The sequence below is a fragment of the Lineus longissimus genome, chromosome 17, assembly GCF_910592395.1.
Source record: "Lineus longissimus chromosome 17, tnLinLong1.2, whole genome shotgun sequence".
Taxonomy (NCBI): Eukaryota; Metazoa; Nemertea; class Pilidiophora; order Heteronemertea; family Lineidae; genus Lineus; species Lineus longissimus.
In genome coordinates, this window is record NC_088324.1 from 9,180,155 (window position 1) to 9,197,027 (window position 16,873).

The 16,873-nt window shown below is 41.4% G+C and overlaps 4 protein-coding genes across 4 annotated transcripts; 2 read left to right on the forward strand and 2 right to left on the reverse strand.

Annotated features, from left to right (window-relative positions):
• Positions 1-6: 6 nt before the first annotated feature.
• Positions 7-4,612, forward strand: LOC135501366 (cell division cycle 7-related protein kinase-like). Its single transcript, XM_064793441.1, has 9 exons — positions 7-348; positions 1,040-1,224; positions 1,611-1,842; positions 2,122-2,215; positions 2,396-2,538; positions 2,998-3,127; positions 3,215-3,597; positions 3,699-3,931; positions 4,034-4,612. The coding sequence occupies exons 2-9, from the start codon at positions 1,104-1,106 to the stop codon at positions 4,282-4,284; spliced, it is 1,587 nt and encodes a 528-aa protein (XP_064649511.1). The 5' UTR covers positions 7-348; positions 1,040-1,103; the 3' UTR covers positions 4,285-4,612.
• Positions 4,613-5,174: 562 nt separating this feature from the next.
• Positions 5,175-8,250, reverse strand: LOC135501288 (zinc finger protein ZFP2-like). Its single transcript, XM_064793320.1, has one exon. The coding sequence runs from the start codon at positions 7,835-7,837 to the stop codon at positions 5,636-5,638; it is 2,202 nt and encodes a 733-aa protein (XP_064649390.1). The 5' UTR covers positions 7,838-8,250; the 3' UTR covers positions 5,175-5,635.
• Positions 8,251-8,795: 545 nt separating this feature from the next.
• LOC135501285 (transcription initiation factor IIB-like) lies at positions 8,796-13,862 on the reverse strand. Its single transcript, XM_064793317.1, has 10 exons — positions 13,806-13,862; positions 13,247-13,357; positions 12,739-12,820; positions 12,228-12,326; positions 11,807-11,893; positions 11,406-11,535; positions 10,923-11,032; positions 10,364-10,458; positions 9,979-10,055; positions 8,796-9,495 (listed from the first exon to the last, which is right to left on the reverse strand). Exons 1-10 carry the CDS (start codon positions 13,820-13,822, stop codon positions 9,362-9,364), a joined length of 942 nt encoding a protein of 313 aa, XP_064649387.1. The 5' UTR covers positions 13,823-13,862; the 3' UTR covers positions 8,796-9,361.
• A 497-nt stretch (positions 13,863-14,359) lies between these two features.
• On the forward strand, positions 14,360-16,546 carry LOC135501448 (endonuclease G, mitochondrial-like). The gene is made up of 3 exons (XM_064793574.1): positions 14,360-14,956; positions 15,611-15,723; positions 16,081-16,546. Exons 1-3 carry the CDS (start codon positions 14,390-14,392, stop codon positions 16,358-16,360), a joined length of 960 nt encoding a protein of 319 aa, XP_064649644.1. The 5' UTR covers positions 14,360-14,389; the 3' UTR covers positions 16,361-16,546.
• Positions 16,547-16,873: the final 327 nt, after the last annotated feature.

The following is a 16,873-nucleotide window of genomic DNA, read 5'->3' on the forward strand; positions in this document are numbered from 1 at the left end:
CGCGATGCAAAAAATAAACAATTGTAAATATCATAAAAGCACTTCAGAGTTGTAATTTCGTATCAACTTGTTCCAAGAGATAGATTTTTCAGTTTGCTATTCAATCTGACATGTTTTAGTGGATGTTTTGCTCATTTTTTTAGTTCAGTCCAAAATTGATATTCTGTACAATTTCTCTCCATTTAAAAAACTTTGCGATTTGGCGGGAGTTTTGCACACTTCCGTGTTTACATTTTATTGTCAATTTCTCATCAGATTTCTAATTCAGTTGCAGTCTTATATAACCAGCTGTAACTGATCTGATGTCGATATAGACATTCATAAACATATGTCAATCGTGACTGATAGGTATATTTTATTTTCCTTATTGAAATGATTGCAGAGAAGGAGATCACCTGATGATCACTGATCATGCTGATCACACAATGAATGATTCAGTTCAGACAATGATTATGTCGACAATCATTTATCATTAGTCTCAGTCATAGTGCATCAATCATTGCATTAATCAATCTAAATCTCAATGACAATGAATGATGAATCAATAAATGACATTGTCTTTGAATGACAGTCGTCCGTTGACAATCACAATGTCATGATGTCAATGACAATGACAATGTCAATGACAATGACCACTTGACTTGTTCATACTTTCGGCCAACTTGACTATATTCTATTATTGGAATAAAGATAGGCCTAGTGCATAATCCGTCCAAAAAGGCGATAGAAAAAAACCGCTAGGCCTACAGCATAATAGAATACTGATATCCGTGTTAAAAAGCGTGAAATCGAAATGCACCAAGTTTGTCAAAATTAAATTGGGCTGTGATTAACCGTGGGCTAAGCTACTGATGAATGACGGAACCCCGGCATCGAACAAACAAGAAAATACTTCCCGCGCAGCAGCCGCCATGCCTGTCGCATGCGTCATGCCGGTTATGGCCTCAGCATCTCATCAGATCGCACACCTACGTGCAGCCAACCTGGCGTGGATGGTGACCTGCAGCATAAAACAAACTATACTTCATTTCCATTGCAGGAATTCAACTTTCAAAACCGAACTATAAAGTATCACTATCAGTGACTGGGCTAAAATTGAGAAGATGACCTCCTCCACCTCTTACATGAGCACATGTTATGAAAGCTATCTGCAAAATGACGGCTCAAAAGATGGCCCTGGAAATTTGAAAAGAAAGAGAGAACATTCATCATTGGACAACACTTGTAAGTAATAATCGCAAAACGGGTAATAAAGCGTCTTTCCCAAGGTCATCAACAAAGAGGTCATAGGTTGCTACATCGAATGATACCAATCTGAGAGTTTAGGATCTTTGTGAATGTCTGATACTCTGATGTGAGCGATGGACATAGTAACAATCTCGTTATGGACCTATGATGTAGGCCTATGAGTAGATTATACAAAGTCTCAAGCTGAAGTTTCACTAAACAATGTACTACAAACAAGTTTGTCATCGGTGTTGCTGTGAATTGTTCATGTTAGGCCATGTTCAAGTTTTATATTTGTAAGTTCTTCTTAATGTTACAGCTTTCTGATTGGACTTGTATGAGGTTTTGATGAGCTAAGGTCTAAATTACTTCACACTTTTCAGGTGAGCCTGAAGACTTGGACGAAGACTCGTGCTGCATGTTAGAATATGTCCCGAAAATTGCTGAGTTTTTCCGTATCGTTGAGAAGATTGGTGAAGGGACCTTCAGCAGTGTTTACTTGGCAAAGTTGAAGTCGCAGCCAGACGTTGATCAGATGTTCGCGTTGAAGCATATCATCCCAACTAGTCATCCGTCACGCATTGAAAATGAGCTGAAGTGCCTGCAGTTGATTGGGTAAGACATGTAAGATTATCCACTCATGTCCTGTACCCGCTTTATAGGACGATGCTGACAGGAGCAACAAATGAAATTGTGTGAGTGGTCATTTGAGTGGGACGTCATACCTCATTGCATCTTTGTGCAGGATTGGACACAAGTGGAATTATTGACGACATCTGACAACATTTGTCACCAGAACAGGAGTGTCCATCTATTCTAAGATTGAGAGAAATACAAGAGGGCTAAAAGCTTTGAGTGTTGTGTTTCCTAAACTCTTCATGCTTGTACTTGCAGGGGTGTTGACAATGTGATTGGTGTAAGCTGCTGCATCCGAGAGAAGGACCATGTAGTCATAGTCATGCCTTACTTCAAACATGACAAATTTCAGGTGGGTATATTCATTAGGACATTTTGTGTGTGTGTGGGGGGTGGGGGGTAACACTCTGCTGTCATGAATAATTCGATATCATCCAGGCTAAGTAAAGATGTAATCCGATGTCCCTTCAGAAATTAGAAAATATCTGGCTCTCCAATAATCCTTTGTAATAAGTATCTTTCTTTGTTCCAGAGTTACCTCCAGTCCATGACTATCTCAGAGATCTGCAGCTACATGAAGCATTTACTGATTTCTTTGAGAAGGGTTCATCAGTTCGATATCATTCATCGAGATGTCAAACCTAGCAATTTCTTGTACAATAGAAAGAGGAAAAGGTACATGACTTGTAGAGGCCTATTCAGTATCGTCAAAGGGGTATTATTTCTGAACAAGGCCATTTTGCACAACAAATCATTGGATATGTCTCGAGTGGACAACCTGTTTAGACAGTTGAATCTAAGTTGAACTACCATTTATGAACAGACACAGCCACCTTTGATAAAGGCCTTCACAGAGTATGCTTATGTGCGAGAATCTACTCAATGTGAATGTGGAAACCCGACTCCAGCTCATCTGCTTCAGTCCTGCTCCCTCATGGAGAACAGAGAGGAATACTGGCAAATCGCCACCACCACACTGACAACAAAGCACTGGGGGCAAACTGTCATATTTCGCTACCAAAACAGACTGACTGTCTAGCGTCCTCTCAAAATATCCGAATGCAGAGGAAGAGGAATCCAAGTTGTAAAATTTGTCTAGTCTAGTTTTAAAAGAATTTTCCATGTTTGTTTCAGTTATGCTCTTGTCGACTTTGGCCTCGCTCATAAAGCTACGGTGCTACTAAAGGAAAAGAAAGAGGAAGATTCAGATAAAGCGAGCCTATCTCCGGGCAAGCGCAAGACTCGCAGATCAGTGGAGAACAAGGTGAGGCCGAAAATCAAGACTTCAGGTCAGCCCCCTGAAACTGTCATTTGAATGATGTGTTATGATTGTCCTTTCTCCCTGTTCCAGACTCCAGCCTCCCCGGAGAAGTCACAACAGACCGACACGAAGAGTAGTTTGAGCGAACGAAGTCAGAATATCTTTGATAGCGGAAAAATGACAATGAAAACAAACGAAAAGGCATCTGAGGCAAAGAAAAGTCGCATTCCAGATAAACCTGTTGCAGTATTCAAGGCTTTTAAATCGCCGCGGCGAACATTGTTGAATACGCGGGCCATCATGGCGAGTACTGGGTTGACACTGACGCGGAATGATTCTGTGAAGCGGTCAATGGATGGAACATTGGCCCATCGTCGGACGTTGTCGAAACCTTTCGGGTTCAGAGGAGGACAGTCCACTGTTACCTGCCATTGTTTTGGGACGCCATCGGTTTGTACGATGTGTGTTTCAAGGTGAGATCAGAACAGAAACCGAGTTGCCATTGTATGCTCTTACAATTTTAGTTATGCTCATTTCTGAGGAATTGATTTCACTCTCACTATTTTGTTTTCAGGGCAAACCAGTCAGCGCCCCGTGCCGGAACCCCAGGCTACAGATCACCGGAAGTCCTCATGAAGTGTCCGTCTCAATCAACATCAGTCGATATCTGGTCTGCAGGCGTTATATTCCTTTCACTCCTCACCCAACGTTATCCATTTTTCCGAGCCAACAATGACATGACGGCCCTTGCTCAGATCATCAGTGTCATGGGAAGCGGGGATGTGCAGAAGGCTGCGTTGACTTACAGTGAGTGTTCACAACTGATATTAGACATAAGTCAGGGCTGGCAGTAATTTCTCTTCAGGCTGTTGTCTTCTTCCACTCATAAATGTTCCGCATCTTTTTCAGACAAGAGTATGATCTGCAGTCCAAACAGGCCCACAGCCCATCTGAAGAACATGTGCATCGCACTTCGGCGATGTACCAAGTCACCAAAGCATCGCGCCAAGCGATCGTGTCCGGAAAAACCGGACGAACACGACCCGCTCTGTGACGTCCCAGACACGGCGTACGATCTCCTGAAACGGTTACTGGATGTGGATCCGAACACGAGGATAACAGCGGAGGATGCATTGAATCATCCTTACTTCACATCTTGATCTTGAATTTGAACTTGACTTTGATCTTGTAGACTGGTTCCCTGTCACAGTAATGTACATGTATGGTAGACACCTTCCCCTGTTCAAGTGGTAAGCTGATAATTCTAGGATGGGTACTGTCCAAGGGATAGTCGCATCTGATTGGTGGGTGTACAATGACGATATTCACTGACTGAGAGCAAAATAATAACAACATCGGCAATTACCAGAAGAAAAGTGTTTCATTAGAAGTGTCTATTTTAAGTGTTGGAGAACGCTTTTGTCTGCTTGGGTCTTTTCTATGGTTTGTAGTCTTGTTGATATGAAAATTTTTACTTTTTGTAATAAATAACTGCCAATTAATTGAATACCTGATGTTGTTGTATTTGATAGTACCAGTAGTCCCATTTGTCGATTTCTTGGAAGTGATGATGTTCTTTTCAATATTCAACACTGATACCGAGATGTGGATCCTACTCTTGCTGTGGTCCACCTGCATATGCATCCCTGGTGGAAACCCAGGCTCCTGGCAGGTCCAACCGTGCCAGACAGGTCTTAGGCAAAGGTCCACACCAAAGTTGGCCAAAGATTTGATGATGACCCTTTGAGGAAGCACCCCTCCATTTGCTGGGCAGCTATGGGCCAGCAATTCATTCCGTCCTTATACAAAGTCAAAGACCCTGTCTAGGTACCGAGGATAGGTTTGTTGATTCCCCATTTGTATCCATGCCACAGATCCATTATTGCATTGAATCTTTGGGGCTTCACACAGATCAAAGTTGATACGAAAGCGGGATGTCATTGCATCCTTTGATAAACAGCAATAAGTCATGATCTTTGGACATGTCAATCTCAGACATATGACAAAAAAACAAGGGGAAAAGTTTATAAAACACAACATACATTTTATTTATAACAATTCAACTAGACACAATGTGGACTAAGTACATGTACACAATGTTCTATGGCAATACATGTAGTTATCTGGATAAATTGTTCACACACTAGCATGTTCATATTCATGAACCACTACTACATACATTTGATGATTCTAAACCACACATTTCTACATGTCTACGCCTCTCAAGTTGGCCACACTGACCAGAATATTTACCTTAATGTGTACCTGGACTATTATTTTCCAATTTCATACTGAAATGACACATTTTACACCAAGCAGTGCCAGAATACCTGAAAATGCCAGGGTTTGTTTTTATTCTGCAGACTCGCACAGGGTTCCTTGTTATCTTCATTCTGTTGAACATGTCATTAACTATGTGTCATCAAGGGGCAATTCATCAGTTCCAACATTGGCTCCATCTTCTGCAGATTCAATTTCCCTCCCTGTCTTGGCCGCGTGTAAATGCCGACTTCATGATGCAGCACCTTCTTTGAGAACACCTGGTACTGATTTGAAAGTGTCTTCCAAAACAGAATTCACTTCTGCGAGTCGTTTTTGGAGTGACCTGTGTTGAGCGTCTAATCTGCCTTCTGGAGATTCATCGATATCAGCTTTTACACCATTGTTTGTCTTCAATAACATTTCAGAGCCGAGTAACTTTTTTGAATCATAACTTGAAGATCTAGTGATTTGGTGATCTGCGACCTCAGGCAAGTCCCTATCTTTATTTTCTAAAGAACGTTGGGGCTCCTCATCGGAATCATACATCATTTCACTGTCACTCCCAGAATTGGAATAATTTGCTATTCCAACAGAAAACTCCTCTAAATCTCCCGTCTCAGATTCAATCGCACCTTCCATGACTGTTGCAGCCCTCGGTGTACCATTATGGACATTATCGTTTGGCCCACTATGCTCCATCACATTATCAGACCCGCCCTCCTCAACCGCATGATCAGAAGCGTCCACCGGTTCTTTCTTAATCAACATACCCATTGTAACATGCGGCGAACTTGTCTCCCATTTAGGAGATTTGACTTTGGACTTGGCAGCACGTTTCTTGGATGCTGGTGCCTTAAAGCTTGACCATGTGTTGCGCTCCGTACCGACCGGGATAGGCCCAGATGTAATCCTCAACGGCACTGCCTCAGGATGATGCTTCTTCACATGTTTCTTAAGCTTGCTGCTCTGTTTGAAACATTTATCGCAAAGATCACATCCGTACGGCTTGGTATCCGAATGCGTCTGTTCATGAGCGATCAAATTACTCTGCGCAGTGAAAGCTTTGTCACACAACTTGCACTTAAAAGGTTTTTCACCTGTGTGGATGCGCTCGTGTGCGATCAAATTACTTGGCGCCGAAAACACCTGACCACAATGTTTACAAGAGTAGGGTTTTTCACCAGTATGAATACGCAAGTGACTTTGAAGATGCGAGCTCCGGGCGAACACTTTTCCACAGAACTGGCACTCGTAATTCGTCTCATGCATCCGTGCATGCTTCTTTAACAAGTACCCATTAGAAAAGACGCGTTTGCATAACTCGCATTTGTGTTCTACTTTTTCACGGAAATGTAATGCCTCGTGATTCGTCAACGTGCGCTGGCAAAGCACAGATTTGTTACAGTAGCGACAAACGAATGGTGTCTCACCCGTGTGGACCGATTCGTGACGTTTCAGGTCTGTACGTCGCTTGAACGTTTTGTGGCATATTCCACAACTGTACGGTCTTTCACCGGTGTGCGTTCTTTCATGTGCCGTCAGGTTGGAATGTGACGAAAAAGCACGGCCACAGTACTGACAAGAGTAAGGTCTTTCTCCAGTATGAATACGGGAATGGGTAGTCAAGTGACTACTCTGCTTGAACGTCTTCTCGCAACATTCACATTTATAAGATTTTTCTCCGATGTGGATGTTTTCGTAATGTTTGACAAGATTTCCCTTCAGGGCGAAAGATTTTTCACAATAATCACACTGAAAAGGTTTTTCACCAGTGTGAATACGCAAGTGGCGATTCAAGCCCCCAACCCCTGAGAAAATTTTATCGCAGTGTTCGCATTTGTACGGTTTCAAGCCAAGGTGTTCGCGCTCGTGGCAAATCAGATCCTTCCTCGACACAAATGTTCCATCACAATGTTTACACTTAAGTGGATTGTTTGCAAAACGCATATTACGGCGTCTGCTAGAATCCACCCCCTGTATCGTGGAGTCCGAGAGAGCCCCGCCCAAATACCGCGGCTTAAACTTGTCATCCAATGACACATTGTCCAGATCTATTTCTCCATGACTGCTACTGCTCTGTCCGGAATGCTCCAGTTCAAAACTTCCTGGGGTGTGCTCAATCATGCCAATGGAACTTGAGAGCTCCGGTGAGTCGACTGGTTCCGTCTTGATCCCATCTGCCAGCGACTCAATCTTGGCATCGTGCACATCTTGTTTTGCTTCAGAAGGATGAGCACCTTCGACGAAAATACCATCATGCTCCTTCGCCTCAGAATCTGTACCACTGTCAGAATATTGTTCATCATTGTCTGGATGATAATCTTCATCCCCATTATCACCCTTTTCAGCATCATGAGCCTCTGTTTCATACTCCTCAGGATCGATTGGTTCTTCTTTTATGAATGTGGTAGAGACAGGCTGTACGACTTGTTCTGTATCACTATCTTCCATCGTGGCAGTGTTTTTTTAAATGTCAGTAAGTTATAACAGTACAGTTCACCACACGGGGTCGAGAGTGAGACGTGGCCTGGTCGTGGGTATGCTCTTTAGACAGCGTCAACTTTTTCACCACTTCGTACCTTTCAATTCAAGGGTACATACATGCATATCTGCATATATGTCAATTGTCATGAAGCTGTGTGTTCACTCCACAACAACAGACGACACACTTGTGAAATGTGCTTTGGCCGGGGCCCATCTTCACTAATTAGTAATTTTCTTCGATCGTGAAGAGAAATTACTCCTTTTCCCGCATTTCTGAGGTTACTAACAATCATCTGCCTTATGTGCATCGATTAAACATCGAAAGTATTGCACCGAAATGTGTTTTAAATGACAAATATTCATATTTTTTTCTGAATAAAAATCGTGCAACGATACCTCGAGAAGTACCACTTTTTGACAGTCTGCTAGCGACAATAAACGCAACGGAATATTTTGTAACTATTTTCACACAGTGTGCCTCAAAAACAAGGCGTTCGGTAAACATGATCCCCATAGCGATTTGAAGCATGTAACGTGTCAATTGGCTAATTAAAGAAATATGTAATCCTCTCATAATACTATATCGAGTCGTAGAGAATTATTGTTTTCTTTAATCAGCCAACAAACTCACACATACATCTGGATGATCTTGGTGAATATATATGCTCAAAATATCCTTTTTTGAGAACAGAGTGCAATTAATTTAATATTTAGACACAGGAAAAGAACTGAGGCAGCAGTTTGTCATTTGCCCAGCCACATTTTGTCCAAGCCAGAGACACACTCAGAATATACAGTATATTCTGAATACTGGAAGGGCCAACATCTAAGAAAGAACTGAAGTGTTGTTCACAAGAAAGTGGAATCCTGTGAATTTTTTTGGGCCACCCCTGTACAAAAGCAAAAGCAGATGTTTTTACACAAATATAGAAGTATTTTTTATTTTATAACTTAACGCCTACACACTTTTAGAGCGGTTTACAGGTTTATACATGAATAATCTACCTTTGTTTTTTTTTGTTTACAACAGATTGAAAAAAAATACACAAAACTTTCCAAGACCTTGTCTTGTCAAGACAAGATTAGTTTGGTTTCATAAAACAGGAAGAAAACGTATCCTGCACCAAAAACATAGCATGATTGCAGATATGAGAGAATATAGTATACTTTTTTGTTCATTATAATACAATAAAATTGTCACACTTGAAGACACTAACTCAATATATCTACCTTAGTAAAAAATATTTCAAAGACACTGCCAAGACAGATGTAGTAGGCCATCTGTGTGAACTGGCAACCACACACAGCATACAACCTGGTTTATAATGAACTGTGACCCATATTGAGCCTAATGACTGTAAGCCAGCGACCACAGGGTAATACAAGAAATTGCAGAACTTCTGCAACCATCAGCAAGTCATCAATATTCATAACAGCAAACGAACAGACTCCACAACTTTCAACCCCTCCTCCTAGACAGAACGGGATTTTTCAGTTTGTTGGTAACTTCTCGATGGGTATGTTGAACCGGAAATCTTCAGGGAAGAGAACCTGGGCCTTCGGGTACATCAACTTGTACGACTGACGAATGGTTACCTCTGCAACACCAGCAATCTCGCCAATGTCTGAAAGAAGAGGAAGAGAGGTTTGTGATTAGTTCTTGAACGATGCGGGCCATCGATTATTTTAAATTTTTTAAAAGATCACTCAAGACTGACCTTTTTATTGAAGGTTTTGGGTAATTATTTTATCTCACCTTTTTATGCATGTACAAAATGGTTTTATCTCTGTAAAGCGCCGCTGACAATTTATTTTTAAGCGGCACTATATAAAGTTTTATTATTATTATTATTATTATTATTATTATATTGAAGAAAAGGGCAAGGTTTGACAAATCACATTCTCTATCAGTCATGACCGTGGCAGCAGAAAACAAATGGCAAAGGATTTGGTTGTGCTATAGTCCAATAACTAATGCAGGAAATGAGATGAAACAAACTTCGAAATTGATCACAGCTGCATGTGGCAGAAATTTTGTCAGAATGATATTTTGGGCGTTATTTGAAATCAGATTCACTTCATCTTTTTTCTGTCACCTCATGCCTCACCTTTTGGCGCTTTCTTATGTTCTGATGCTTGGGACGCCATATAAATGGCAGCAGCTGCTACTGATATTGGACTCCGCCTGAAGAAGAAATGAATTTTATTTATCGCAAAGGTGAAGTAGTGCAATGTGAATGTCTAGGCCCCTGGCAAAGCAGTCACCCAGGATGTTGAGCAAGGGCACCACAAGTGAAGTGTTCAGGACATCGCCCATGCCTAAAAGTCAAATTTGTTTATCATATTGTCATGAAAATGACACCTAATGAAAGGGCAGCTCGACTTGGATTATGAGACACTTTTTACTACTGAACTTCTATATCTCTCATGCCAGGCAATGAAGTATAGTAACGATGCTGAAAGAGTGTCAGCACCAAAACTTGTAACTCTTACCCCGACACGAGATCCAGGTCCATGGCTTTGCGTGCTATATGGGTGGCGGCCTTCTGTACAGATTGCGGTAGGTTGAGATTGGAGCAGAAACGAGACTGGAGAAAGAAGTGAGAAGAGATCAAAACATATTCAGGTATGGGGAAAAAACCTTTCTGTAGAACTCGCATGAGCCCCTAAGGTACCCATTTATATGCCTGGGTGGAGAGAGAGACCAACCTTGTCTCACCCCAACAGTCAGTTTCAAACAAGGAACATCTTCACTGCTAGCTGAGAGTCCGAGCCACAGGCAGAGAAGGCCAAGCTTTGTTGATGGCAAATGTGCCGCTTGGCATCAATGAGGCATGAAGCATGAGTAAATGCTGCATTGTTATAGAGATTTGTGCGGATTTCTGTCTCTTATAGACAAAATCCTGTCTCTTATAGACATAATCCAGTCTCTTATAGACATAATCCTGTCTCTTATAGACATAATCCTGTCTCTTATAGACAAAATCAACGAGTGAATCGTAAAGGAAAACGAATGAGCCGCCAACTATCGCATAGCGGACATAATACTTACCATGAAATCGCCAGTTGTAATCAGTTCGACGCTTGTTTCCAAGGTTTTCAAAATCAGTTTGAAAACTCGGCCAATGTCTTTCTTGGAGATCTTCGATACAGCACAGATTTCTAAATGGCAAAAATGAATAACACCTTGTCAGGGGGCCATCAAAAATACTTAATATATATAGAACAGGAGTGTCATTGACATCACTTACTGGGCCAGAGAATCCTCTGGAGCAACACCCCCTTGACATGGACAGGAGAGATGACCAGCCATGAAATTTGTTTGGGCTTTGGTCAGGCCACTGAAGACTATGGTCGAATTCAGAAGGTGCCAGTGCAGCACACCAGAGCATGCGCTCCAGAACTGCTTATGCTGGTCCATCCACCCACCCAGAAGCTATGAACTGGTGTGAATGAATCAGCACATCACATGGACCCATGTGGCCGCCTGAAATTCCCAAGACTGGGTATAACAGTCGCTGTATGAGAGCCTTACCTTTGAATGTCCTGGGGACACCTTCTTGTCTACAAGCAATGTACAAACATGCAGCAGCTATAGCCTCATTACTTCGGCCTTTCAGTGACTTAGATTCATGGACTTGTTTGAATAATGTGTTGGCGCGATCCTGCAATGGAAAACAGGACAATGCAGCGATACTTTCTGAGGCAGAAAAAAGGAAATCTTCTAAAAATCGGGAAGGTTTCATCCCTGAATCAAAAGACAACTGTCCTCTACATCAAGGGTCAGGTTTTGAATGCAATGTTCAAAGAGGTGCTGCCTTCTTAATGCCATCTTTTCTTTTTTGCGTTATAAAGTCGGCCGCGTGGCCTGTGAATTTACAAATCCTAAGAGAAGCAAAACTCTCGATTTGCTCTTGGTTTTAAATGATTGCTTACCGGTATCATCCGGGGTAAATTCAATCGGTCTCCCATTGTGTTAATTTCCTTGATCGCTCCAAGAAGTGTCCGGTCTGAGCTGCTCAACTGGAAACAAAAACAAAGGGATTCAGTTTACATGAAAGATTTACAAAGGAAAAACAAGTGCAGTTACAATGAAAATACTCTTGGACGTGACAGGGCTGAGAGCAAAAAAAAGACATTTGAAATGTTTTTTCTAAGACAGGAACTGCTCTCACATCTCATGAGGAGAGAAATTCTTGGTGAAACAGATGTGGACAGTGGTGTCGATGAGGCAACAGACTTTCCTGTATCTTTCACTACAGCAGACTTTTGCCAAGTATTTTTGGTCCACATGAACCCGCAGACCACTAAGTGTACGCCTGACAAAAGAAACGTTGACATCTTATGTGAAACTCACGGTTCTTCTGTTCTTGAAATTGTTTCCAAATGCGTCAGGAGCGGTGCCCTTGTCAAACTGGATCATGGTTGAGAGATCACCACCACCTAACAAAGGGTTCTGGAAAAAGAATGAAACAAGAAAATTAACAATTTCTGGAATGAATTGAGTGGTTCTATCGCAAAATCTCAAGCGTCCCTGTGAAAGAACACTATAGCCGGGGTGGCGTAGGGTAGAGGATGAATTCTTTATGTGAAAAAAATAAAACCAATGGCTTGTAGAAATACAGCCTCGGGCAGTCAAGCCCCCACCTGCCCTTGAGTCAAAGGCAAGGCACTGCCACCTCAAAACCAGCCTAGGCAATCCAAAGAGCTGTGGTTCCAATCCAAGTCAAGGCAACTTGATTTTTCCGTACTTTTTTATAATATGAATGTCAGCCATTGCCAAATGTTATCTCTTGATGTACATTGTTCATGTTATTGAACTGAACAGCTGGTCCTGAAACAGGTCTTAAACAGGTTTTGATATTCACCTCTGAAGCACCAACACGACACATGTCTTTTGAATTTTTGTCGTTGCTGAATGTCCTCCACTCTGATCCGACGTCAATGACTCTGGAAGACAAATCAAATGAGGGATTTTGTATCTAGTCAATTCCGATTTTCATTGCATGTGATTACCAGTAATAACACAATGAAGTGGCTTAGTAGGACTGCTAAAAGCATGAATAATTTCTCTAGTGCTCACAATACGAGTTGACCAACAAATGCAATGTCTTAAAAACAAAACGTCTTCACAGAGGTCAACATGTCAATGATTGAAAGAGACTCATTTCATTGGGCCCAAGTTTGTAGCCTGTCATCCTGCATCCACCAGAGCTAAAGTCAAGAGGAGCAAGTTACGTGTACATTTTTAGCCACAATTGCAGTGCCTCTAAAGCACTCAAATTTTTAGGCCTGAAAAGATCTTTTTCACTCTGGTTTTGGGTCTTTTTACTTCATCAGACCAAGCAATCTTAACTCATTGTTTTTATTCCTTACCTATCACCGACCACAAGTCCACACTCTGAACACACCATGTCCCCTGCATGGTAGTCCTCTATCATATGCGCATCAGGATGATTACGACACCCTACTTGACCTGAACGTGACCTGCAATTAAAACAAATTCATATCATGGAACGTCTCATTTCTCTGCATGTGGACATAAAAATTGAAATACCAAATATATGGCAACACCTCATGACTTCTCTGGGTTCAAAATCGGAGTAACATTAGGCCTACATGGACGACAGTAAGTCGAAAAGCAGGTCAAAAGGTCATGATGATGTACATCATAATGTACTGGTAGTGGTAGGTGTTGTAAAATCTAAAAATGCTGACACACACAGTCAGCAGTGTGTCATCACACAGACAATCGAGTTTTTCTATCATCATAGCATCATGCAAAAACTGTTAGTTTATCATGTTCCCGTTCACTAAATTCTGGTTCAAAGTGTTCTTTAATTATTCATCTTTCGTCTTGACAACAGTATAGATATCTTAGAGTGCATCTTTTGTCAGAATTTGAAGAAATATAAGGAGAAAATCTACTACGTACCGGCTTGTGCTGGCCATTGTGAAGATCTGACTCAATGCAGATTTTGCTGCGAATGGAAATTTATCTTGCGCGACAAAATTAACGTGCGCGAGAATACCAGTTTTTTTCGCTCTTCCACGAGAATTTCTGTTGGAGATACGAAAACCTTGCAGACGAATTTTGCAATAATGTGCAAAGAAGTTTAACAAAATCATCATTTTCCTTACATCTCCTTCATCAAAAGTAAATACACTGTTAAATCCCAATACTCTTCTTGTACTCATTGTAATTAGTCGATAATGTAATACCTTAGTCTCATTATTTACACGGAAATTGTGATATAAACTTACGCATTTTTATTTATATTTTTACTACGGCGACGTACGGGGTGTTCCAAAAAGCTAGCGTTACCAAGAAATTTACACCATTGCATAGCTAAAGCCCTGGTATGCCTACCGTTCTGTTTTATGATCCTACCAAGGTTGCTTTAGTTCTGTTTATTTCATTTTTCAGGATTTCTGACGTGATTCTGCCAGTCGTGTCTACTCTAGTCTAGTATGTCTAGGCTATACTAGTTAGTCTAGGCTAATTAGCAGCTGACAATTATGTCTCGAAAGATCATCTCCCTTGTTTCAACCATTGGTCTGTCTGCCGGACTGGGAACTGTACTCGGTATCAACTATGAAAGACACAACCGAGAAAAGCATTTGAGTCACCTGAGAGATTTATTCAACCTTCCAACAATCAAAGCAGCAGAAAAAGAGTCAGTTAAACTTCCAGCCACTCAAAACAAGACCCTCACTGTATCCAAAGACCACGTTGACGCTAACGTCCCAAGCAATGCCACTCAAATCATGCGCTTTGGCTTCCCAGGTTACGATAGCATAAAAACAAACCATGACTATGTCCTATCTTATGATAAAAAGAATCGTGTTCCACATTGGGTTTACGAGCACTTATCAAGGACGAAAATGAACGTCCCGAAAAACTTGACTGATCGAAACCAGTCAGAATTCCTACCCGATAGAGCAATTCATCGCTATTTCCGTGCTACTAATGAGGACTATCAAGGGAGTGGATATGACCGCGGCCATCTTGCGGCAGCGGCAAATCACCGCTTGTCACAGGCATCATATCAGGAGACATTCTTATTGAGTAACATTGCACCGCAGGTAAAGATCAATCTAATTGAAGTTGAGAGCAGATGTTGTATGTAAAGTCCCTAATAGTGTCGGTAAGACAATGACACATTTAGTCCTGGTCCTTGCTAGCACTTGTAGGACATTGTTGTCTCCACAATGTCACATCCAGTCCTATAGGTGAGATTGTGTATCACATTCAGTCTCATTTGATATTGAGACTGTCACATCTGGTCATATTTGAGTCTGTGTCACATTCTTTCTCAGATGAGACACTGTCACATTCAGTCATAGAAAAGTTTGTCTCGCATGACAGTGTCTGATGAGAAACTTGTATCCAGTCAAGAGTTTGTGTCATGTCCTTTCTCCGATGAGCCAGTGTCACATCCGGTCATGGTTGAGTCTGTGTTATGTCCATTGTCAGATAAGACATTGTCACAACCTGTCAAAGTTGAGTCTGTGTCACATCCATTGTCAAGTAGGACATTGTCACATCCAGTTATAGAAGAGTCTATATCATGTCCATTCTTTAGATGAGAGACTGTTCATCTAGCTCTAGATGCAGTTCCTCTTCACTTAATGAGTCACCATTATTTAGAGGATTCAAGATGAACATTTCTATGGAATGTGATGTGCAAGACTGAAGTAGAAATGATATCTTCAACACCTGTTTTTCCTGTATTTCAGGTTGGTAATGGTTTCAATCGACATGCTTGGAATGACCTAGAGAAGATGACAAGGTCACTTGCCAGAAATTTCAAGAATGTCTATGTCTGCTCAGGACCACTCTATTTGCCCAGGTAAGAGGAGACTTTACTGAAAGGTGCCCCAGAAATGCAAAATTATGTAAATGTAAATGGAAAAGCATTGAAGTGTTGCCTGTCCCTGTTGGTGTATAGTCCCTGTATGCTTGGGGTAATCATTACGTGGGGGGGAATCATCGGTGTTACTTTTGTTTGGTTGAATGCCCAAGTTTCAGGTGGAGCAGCATCTTCCCGTAGCAGGTTTTGGAGCTCTCCCAAAATACATTCCTGTGGTGTATTTTAGGACCTATGCAAGGGATGGTGGAGCAATTACTAATCTCACAAGACGTCCTTCTGGATTCCTTTACACATCAGCTTCAGCTTATTATTAATTTCTTCTTGTCGTCTTTTCAGGAGAGAATCAGATGGCAGAAACTACATCAGATATGAAGTGATCGGCCAAAACAACATTGCAGTACCGACACATTTCTTCAAAGTCCTGATTATGGAGACGGAGCAAAATGATCTGGAATTGTTATCATTCATCCTGCCAAATCAATGTTTGCCAGAAAAGGTCGACTTAAATGCATTTGTTGTACCAATTGACTCTATTGAACGAGTAGCTGGGCTTGTATTTTTTAATGAGAATAATCCGCCAAGGTTTAAGAAAATTAACGGGAGGAGATTGTTCTAAGAGTTTTTTTCTCATACGCCAAGCAAGATTCAAAGGGGTTAACGGAGAAAGCGGATCAAACTAGTTGGCCTCATCGCCACCAGGGGTGCTAGAATCTTATATAATAATGCAGATTGTTGATGTGTATCTACATGCTGCCGGAGTGGAACAAAGGAAACAGCCCCTGTCACCTCGGAGGTCATGGGTTGGATTCCCAGTTGGTCATGTTATACTCATGTGATAGAAGGGGGACCGTCTTGGACAGTGTAGGCTTCCTCCAGCTTGCCCAGTTTCCTCAGACAGAAGTAGCGCAATGACACGATAAAACATTCTTCATACCAATGCAACTACATTGCATTTATAAGCTACATTTTCATACAGCAAATATTTTGTTCATTGACGAGTCGTCGAATCGTCTAGTCATTTACAATGTGTGTGATAATGTTTATGAATATTGTCTCTTTAATCCATGGTTGTTGATAATCTGCATATCGGGATTTTTGTGCGATGCTTTGAATAATAAAATGTGTTCAT

What these genes read in the sequence shown, in the direction of transcription:
- LOC135501366 (XM_064793441.1), top strand. Translation starts at nt 1,104, where the DNA reads ATGACCTCCTCCACCTCTTACATGAGCACATGTTATGAAAGCTATCTG. An exon ending in TTCATCATTGGACAACACTT is followed by an intron (nt 1,225 to 1,610) that starts GTAAGTAATAAT and finishes CACACTTTTCAG; the next exon opens with GTGAGCCTGAAGACTTGGAC. An exon ending in GCAGATCAGTGGAGAACAAG is followed by an intron (nt 3,128 to 3,214) that starts GTGAGGCCGAAA and finishes TCCCTGTTCCAG; the next exon opens with ACTCCAGCCTCCCCGGAGAA.
- LOC135501288 (XM_064793320.1), bottom strand. Translation starts at nt 7,837, where the DNA reads ATGGAAGATAGTGATACAGAACAAGTCGTACAGCCTGTCTCTACCACA.
- LOC135501285 (XM_064793317.1), bottom strand. An exon ending in GGACTTGTGGTCGGTGATAG is followed by an intron (nt 12,821 to 13,246) that starts GTAAGGAATAAA and finishes TTTGTCTTCCAG; the next exon opens with AGTCATTGACGTCGGATCAG. An exon ending in TGTCCCCAGGACATTCAAAG is followed by an intron (nt 11,033 to 11,405) that starts GTAAGGCTCTCA and finishes TTTGCCATTTAG; the next exon opens with AAATCTGTGCTGTATCGAAG.
- LOC135501448 (XM_064793574.1), top strand. Translation starts at nt 14,390, where the DNA reads ATGTCTCGAAAGATCATCTCCCTTGTTTCAACCATTGGTCTGTCTGCC. An exon ending in TGAGTAACATTGCACCGCAG is followed by an intron (nt 14,957 to 15,610) that starts GTAAAGATCAAT and finishes CCTGTATTTCAG; the next exon opens with GTTGGTAATGGTTTCAATCG. An exon ending in GGACCACTCTATTTGCCCAG is followed by an intron (nt 15,724 to 16,080) that starts GTAAGAGGAGAC and finishes TCGTCTTTTCAG; the next exon opens with GAGAGAATCAGATGGCAGAA.